The 6,994-nt window shown below is 42.8% G+C and overlaps 3 protein-coding genes across 3 annotated transcripts in view; all 3 read right to left on the reverse strand.

Annotated features, from left to right (window-relative positions):
- Positions 1 to 335, reverse strand: part of SARC_04988 (hypothetical protein) — a 3,074-nt gene extending 2,739 nt beyond the window's left edge. Inside the window, exon 1 of the mRNA XM_014301174.1 lies at positions 158 to 335. Within this exon, the coding sequence (XP_014156649.1) occupies positions 158 to 247 (90 nt within the window). The 5' untranslated portion in view covers positions 248 to 335. The remainder of the gene's footprint in view (positions 1 to 157) is intronic.
- Positions 336 to 461: 126 nt separating this feature from the next.
- SARC_04989 (hypothetical protein) lies at positions 462 to 990 on the reverse strand (the record flags this gene model as incomplete). The annotated part of the gene is made up of 2 exons (XM_014301175.1): positions 462 to 547; positions 642 to 990. The coding sequence occupies 2 exons, from the start codon at positions 988 to 990 to the stop codon at positions 462 to 464; spliced, it is 435 nt and encodes a 144-aa protein (XP_014156650.1).
- A 5,585-nt stretch (positions 991 to 6,575) lies between these two features.
- On the reverse strand, positions 6,576 to 6,881 carry SARC_04990 (hypothetical protein; the record flags this gene model as incomplete). The annotated part of the gene is made up of 1 exon (XM_014301176.1): positions 6,576 to 6,881. The coding sequence occupies one exon, from the start codon at positions 6,879 to 6,881 to the stop codon at positions 6,576 to 6,578; it is 306 nt and encodes a 101-aa protein (XP_014156651.1).
- Between the last annotated feature and the right edge of the window lie 113 nt (positions 6,882 to 6,994).

The following is a 6,994-nucleotide window of genomic DNA, read 5'->3' on the forward strand; positions in this document are numbered from 1 at the left end:
ATATATATATATATATATATATATATATATATATATATATATATATATATATATATATATAATATTAATATATATATATATATATATATANCCTCAATCTCCTAACCATCACGTCGCTCAGAATATCAGTGAACATGAAACCAACTCAAGAACACACCTTCTCCTCGCTGCCGATGTAGATTGGCTCGTTGAAGTGTTCGGGTACTCCTCCAATTTTCATAATCTTACCTGGTACCGAAACAGTCATGATACTATAAAGAGAGAAATACCCCAGAGTGAGTTGGAGATTTTCCTGAACAGTTACATATGACTATTTTATAGCGAGTGTATTCGGCGGTCGCGAAGAGAAAAAATAAAAAATTGCTACATTCTCTTGTGTAGTAATTTTACTTTTCGAATATGTAAAATTAGTAAATATTTGGCTTTATGTGTGTGTGAATTTTACCAACAATGTGTCATCACTATTCCTCGACATGGTCACGGGACAGGTAAACCACTCGCTCTGGGTTTAAACCTAAACAATCGGGTTTTTCCCAAGACCCACTCGCTGAATCGATATTCCAATGAAAAACAAGAAAGAAAAGTACTGACTGGTCCAACACCTCGCTGGGGATCCTGTTAGGACTGCGTGGAAAACGCACCTACCGCAGAGATAGGTGTGGTCTCTAGCCCTGCTTCCTCTGCAGGAAGCCCACACCTAGCTCTCTTACCACTCGGATGAGTCACAGCACCCACTGTGTCCTCCTGTACCATACAGGAGACAACATCATCCTCACGTTTTACTGCCGCCGCAGCTAACCTCTCGAAGACGAAACGCTCCGCTTCCAACTTCTCCCAAAAGTCCTTGCGCAAGTTGTGCGGTCTGTACGGACTGATGTGACACACCAGTGTCACAAAGTTGGGCGCCGGCATAACCTCACGGCCATGCTTTAAAAAAACATCCTTCTTTGGGTAGATCACCACCGGATCTGCTGAAAGAATGGGTACCATCTCCTTGAACCACCTTGCCTCAGGAGCATACGGACACACCAACGTAGCCGTTGCCCTGTCTCTCCTGATCCTGGTTACCACTCTTCCTAAATCTGACCACTTAGGGTTGAGTGCCACCTAGTACTGTAATAAGCCGGGCCTCCATATTAGACTCTATGTTATAAACGTACACTTAAGCAGTACATAAATTATAAACGTACTCTTATTAGTACGTAAATTATAAGCGTACTCTTAATAGTACGAGGAATTTAAGTTTCCTAAATGTACTCTTAATAGTACGAGGAACTAAAGTTTCCTAAATGTACTCTTAATAGCACGAGGGAATTAAGTTTCCTAAAATGGTGTTTAATGGTTTTATTAATTAAACCTTCTCCATTTAACATATCAGATATTTGGATGAGGCCATTGAAAGGCCTCAGTAAAATACCAAACACAAAAAGTTCATCTAGTTCTATTAATAGAACTTTATTTACTTTCCAACTTTATTTATATCTGAATACTTTGGTAGCGAGATGGCTCAACCGAATATAGGTTTCTAGGGACTATTAACGTTACCTAGTTGATCCTCCGATCAGCCAACCATATGTGCCAGTCTGATGAAGGCTAAGTCGGTAATTCTTGATAAGTGGCGGTTAAGACAATAACTAAGGAGAGCGACAACGAAACACTAAATAAAATCCCTTCGGCGGAAACAGTACTGAGAGGATTATTTATAGACAATGTCAGCCTCACAATCCCTCAGAGTATTGCTGTTTTCACGAGGCTTACCTAACTTTACTAAATGTCTTATTTCGTTTATTTACTTTAATATTTTCAAAATACTTCGAATTTACCTACTCGTTTATTTATTCTAAGGCGTTAATATCGCCTTGAGTGACCGAATCTTACACATTTTAAAGTTAGCAAAGGTATCAACTACTTAGACTACTTAAACGTAAAGGTAGAAAACTACCACAATTTTTTTTCTTGTCCAAGCTAGTTCTTAAGAGACCAACTACAGTCATAAGTTAAGATTATGACCAAGAAAGACAATACTCCTTCTAAGAAGCGTAGAGCTGTAAAGAATATGATGGAGAGAGACGCCGCTACTGCAGCCGCATTAAACGCGACCGCAGAAGAGGACAATCAATCTGTAACCGAAATCATTGCTACTGGTATTAATAATCAGAACAATACAACAGATACGGGTGAAGACACTCCATTCGTGGTTATGACATGTACCAGTTAACCCCTAACGGTTACTAGAACGGAAAGCATGCCCAATCTTGTAAACACTATCTTACAAAATGTGATAAATGTCTAAACCCTAAAAACACTAAATCAAACCCTAAAACCCTAATCAGACCCGACATTAAGTTGGACTGACGATACTACCGGGTACAATTGTTACACAGACAATACAACGACTCTTTAGATGAGCGTGTAATAATCCCTGTATACTGCAATGAAAATAAAATCCTTGCGTTGATAGGGCCAGTCGATGGCGTGCCGTTTGAAATAGCAACGGACGCATCAGACTTAGCCTTAGCAGGAGTATTATATCAGGTTATAGATGACAAACCTAGATATATACAACTCTTTAGTCGAGCAATGAATGCTTCACAGTTGAATTATCCAACTATTAAACAAGAGCTATTAGCCAAAGTGGCAGCTCTAACACACTTCCGAGATTACTTATACGGAACAGCATTTACGCTGATGTGTGATCAGAAATCTCTTCATTATATGAAAGAGATGAACCCCGACCCGCAATTACTGAGTCGCTGGCATGATACAATATCAAAGTTTCGTTTTCATATAAAACATCTGCCAGGTATACATAACCATTTACCGGATATGTTATCATGCTTCGTACCGGACTTTAATAAATCCGTACGTGAGTTACTAGCCACTGACTGGAAGTGTAATCCCAGGTGGTTTGACCTGGCTCAAAAGATATAAGGGCCACATACCATAGATATGTTTGCTACACATCATAATGCACAACTAACATAGATCCATTAAAGGATCAATCAGACGATAACTGTTTGAATCCATATAAGCCCCCGTCAGACACAGTCAAGGCATTAATACCTGACTTTGCGGACAAAATTATGGATCTGATTCTAGTTAATAAGAAGATAAAGATCACAGATTGGGCAAAATTCCGCTTTAACGACGGATATGTCAGCCTTGACTTAACCAAGGTAGACTTTACACAGTTAAAGTGTCCCTCAAGGAACTATGTATCCTGGAGACACGAGGCTGTTGTAAAAGAACAAGTTGAGAAATGGCTAGCAGATGGTGTGATAGAAATTAACTATCAACAAACGCCAGTTAACTTGGCACTGCTAGCCGTAGACCAACATAACTCTGACGGATCGTTTAAGAAAGTCAGAGTATGTTTAGATATGAGTCCAATAAATAAATTATTGCCGACTCATAGCTTTCACTTTCCCCGTATTAACGAGCTACTGCGAAGGATGGAAGGTGCTACAGTGTTTACAACTATAAACCTTACACAAGGATACCATCAAATGCAGGTATATGAACCCCGCCGTAAATACTTTAGCTTTACGTGGAAAGGCAACAACACCGGTTCAGAGGTGCAGCTTTCGGGTTACACTCTTTACCAGCATTCTTCCAACAAGTAATGGAAGAAATGTTTGCAGACATGCCTAACGTGCAAGTCTATATAGATGACATAGTCATCTTTTCTAAGACTACAGGCGAACACGCCGCATTAGTCAGACGAGTCCTTAAGAGACTCAATGAGCAAAACTTCAAGATTAACGAGAAGAAATGCCACTTCGCAATGAGCGAAATACAGCTCTTAGGCTACCATATATTTAGGGCAGGTGTTAAGATCGACCCCGGTAAGGTAGAACACCTGTTATATTGGCGAACACCAACTATAGGAAAAGGTGTTAACAGCATGTGTGGGTTTGTAAACTTCTTTTCAGATGGAGTATCACACTTGGCTGATTACCTAAAATCTTTTGGACACTTAAGATGTCATAAAGGCAAACTAGGAGATTTGTGGACTAAAGAGTGTGATGACGCATTTAAAGCGCTCAAACACGCAGTCCAACAAGCCCCAGTTGTACAAGGGCCAGTCGATGGCGTGCCGTTTGAAATAGCAGCGGACGCATCAGACTCTAAGTATCCTAAAATGGTTTTTAATGGTTTTATTAATTAATACCTTTTTTATTTTACATATCAGATATTTGGACGAGGCCATTGAAAGGCCTCAGTAAAATACCAAACATAAAGAGTTCGTCTAGTTCTGTTAATAGAACTTTATTTACTTTCCAACTTTATTTATATCTGAATACTTTGGTAGCGAGATGGCTCAACCGAATATAGGTTTCTAGGGACTATTAACGTTACCTAGTTGATCCTCCGATCAGCCAACCAGATGTGCCATTCTGATGAAGGCTAAGTCGGTAATTCTTGATAAGTGGCGGTTAAGACAATAACTAAAGACATGAGTTTTTTTGTTTTTTTGTTTTTTTCTTCTAAAGATAGGATTTTATGAGTCTCTCGGATTCGCCCCAGTGAAACATACCATAGTTTCTAATAGAGCGACAACGAAACACTAAATAAAATCCCTTCGGTGGAAACAGTACTCAGAGGATTATATATAGGCAATGTCTTAGCCTCACAATCCCTCAGAGTATTGCTGTCTTCACGAGGCATACCTAACTTTACTAGATATCTTATTTCGTTTATTTACTTTGATATTTTCACGATACTTCGAATTTACCTACGCGTTTATTTATTCTAAGGCGTTAATATCGCCTTGAGAGACCGAATCTTATAGTACCCATCCAAGTGCGCAAAGCAATCCCCCCCGCGTAGGCTGGTAAAACGGCTTCATCCGATAATTTGTCGGATATGCAAATCCTTCCGCATCAAATGGGCCAAATTTGTCCCATATCTTGGTCAACCAACTCTTACTCAAGGCATAGGACTCCGTCATAGGTTCCACCACCACCGGCTCACTCCAATGGACTCGCTCCTCAACCGGAGCACTTCGCGCCTGCATGATCGGGTCAATGTGGTAGCCTAACCGTGACTGTCCATCTGCTACACAAAAAAATTGATTCAACTTACCCGGTATGTGCTTGAGTACTATATCAAAGTATCTCAGCACATGAGCAAAGCGAGCCATCCTCCGGCCTCTAACCGACGAATCATACGACTTTGGATCCTTTGTCGACGTCGCGACCAATGGCTCATGATCCGTGTAGATCGTGAGCGGATGCTGCGACCTCTTGACGATGCGCCACGACTTATGCGAGCTTCTTTTCTCGCCGAGCGAACAACCCCCCACCCACTCCTACAGAGTCACACGCGTCGCAGTACATCTCCAACTTATCCTCGAACCTAGGTTCGACCAGAACCCCCCTCATGGCCACTTGAGCTCGGATGCGATCAAATGCCTCTTGCTGGATCGGACCCCACACAAAACGAACGTCCTTCTTGCTGAGATCCGAGATAGGTGTCATGGTCCTAGAATAGTCTGGAATGTACTGGACCAGGACGCCAACAGGTCCTTATCCGTGGGTGGAGGCATGAGTAGAATAGACTCTATCCGATCTTTACTGATATCAGGGCCCTCTTCATTTACTAACTGACCCAGCGCCAGAACTACTCGGTCCCATAAATCAAAGCAACACTTCTTCAGATTCAGCTTGACATTGTGCTTCTTACAGGCCGCGATCAAAACTTTGATGCTCTTCCAATGCTGCTTGGCATCATTGTCGCCCACCCCCATATCATCGTTGTATGTCTTAGGCCGTCCACGCTTTGGAAGGCATGTTCCATCCTTTGTTGCATAATCCAAGACGCCGGCTTGATACCAAACGGCGGAATGTGCGCTTGCCCCTAGGCGTCCAGAACGTCAAGAGATGCTGCGATCCCTCCGCAACCTTGAGCTAGCAGAACCCTTGCCCGAGATCTACCTGACATACCATGGTGCGGTACTTCTTGCCGCGTACCGACAACAAGAACTTCTGCTCTGTAGACACAACTGAATATACCTCACACTCTAACGTACCGTTGAGGTTTTTTGTAATTAATACAACACCGCCAGTTATTAACCGACAGCGGTACAAACCCAGGCTTGACTTCTAAAAGACCATATACGGCATCGCACAATAGCTTTTTGCCTCAATTTCCGATATCTCACGAGTGACACCACCATGATCCCAGTCACCAACCTTCCCACCAAGCACCGTGGTGAAAATGGGATCCTTGTTGGGGTAAACATTATAACACGGTTGCGACCCCTCGTTCACTTTGAATTCAACCCCATTACGAAACTGGATATCATCAAAAACCATGAAAGTGGGAGCAGCCGCATTGTATGCCACAGACTGAATGTCTTTGATCATGATGTCCAACTCACGACAAGCCTTATGCAGCATACGTAGCTGGGGCTGATCGAGCTCCAAGTGCGCTTGCGGATCCACTTCTTTGGCCGGGGATACAGTTGTCGCGCTAATAGGCATATCGACATCCGCCAGCAAATCATGAAGACGAGGTAACACATACTCGTCTGCATCGTCCAGCTCCGCCACGTTGGCCAAGTAGTCCAACCTCTACTTGATCTTCATAAAGTGCGCTTGCGCAGACGCAATGTAATTCTTGCGTTGCTGCTCCTTAAACTTGTTCCTGGGAATCACACGCAAGCCGAGATGGCTGCATAGCGCGTTGAGTTTCAGGTTCTGTGGCATTTGCACATCAAGCTTTTGCCTCTTGCTTCTATCCTGTGTGCGCCGCGCTTTCGCCCGCTTATCTGGCAGGCTCATCACTTCCGGCTGGTCTTCATCTGCCGCTTGAGACTCCAAGAAGTCTATGACCTGCGTCTGAAGAACCACTGCCAACCAATCTTGCTTCGTCCACATGAGGGATAAGCCTTTCTTCCGTAAGTCCTTAAAGCCAAGCAAGACATCCGTGTCAAACGGAAAAGACTTCACAACCAAGAGATGCATGGGGCGAACCACCGAGTTCCCTCCCC

This window comes from Sphaeroforma arctica (genome assembly GCF_001186125.1).
Source record: "Sphaeroforma arctica JP610 unplaced genomic scaffold supercont1.301, whole genome shotgun sequence".
In the NCBI taxonomy this organism is placed as follows: domain Eukaryota; class Ichthyosporea; order Ichthyophonida; genus Sphaeroforma; species Sphaeroforma arctica.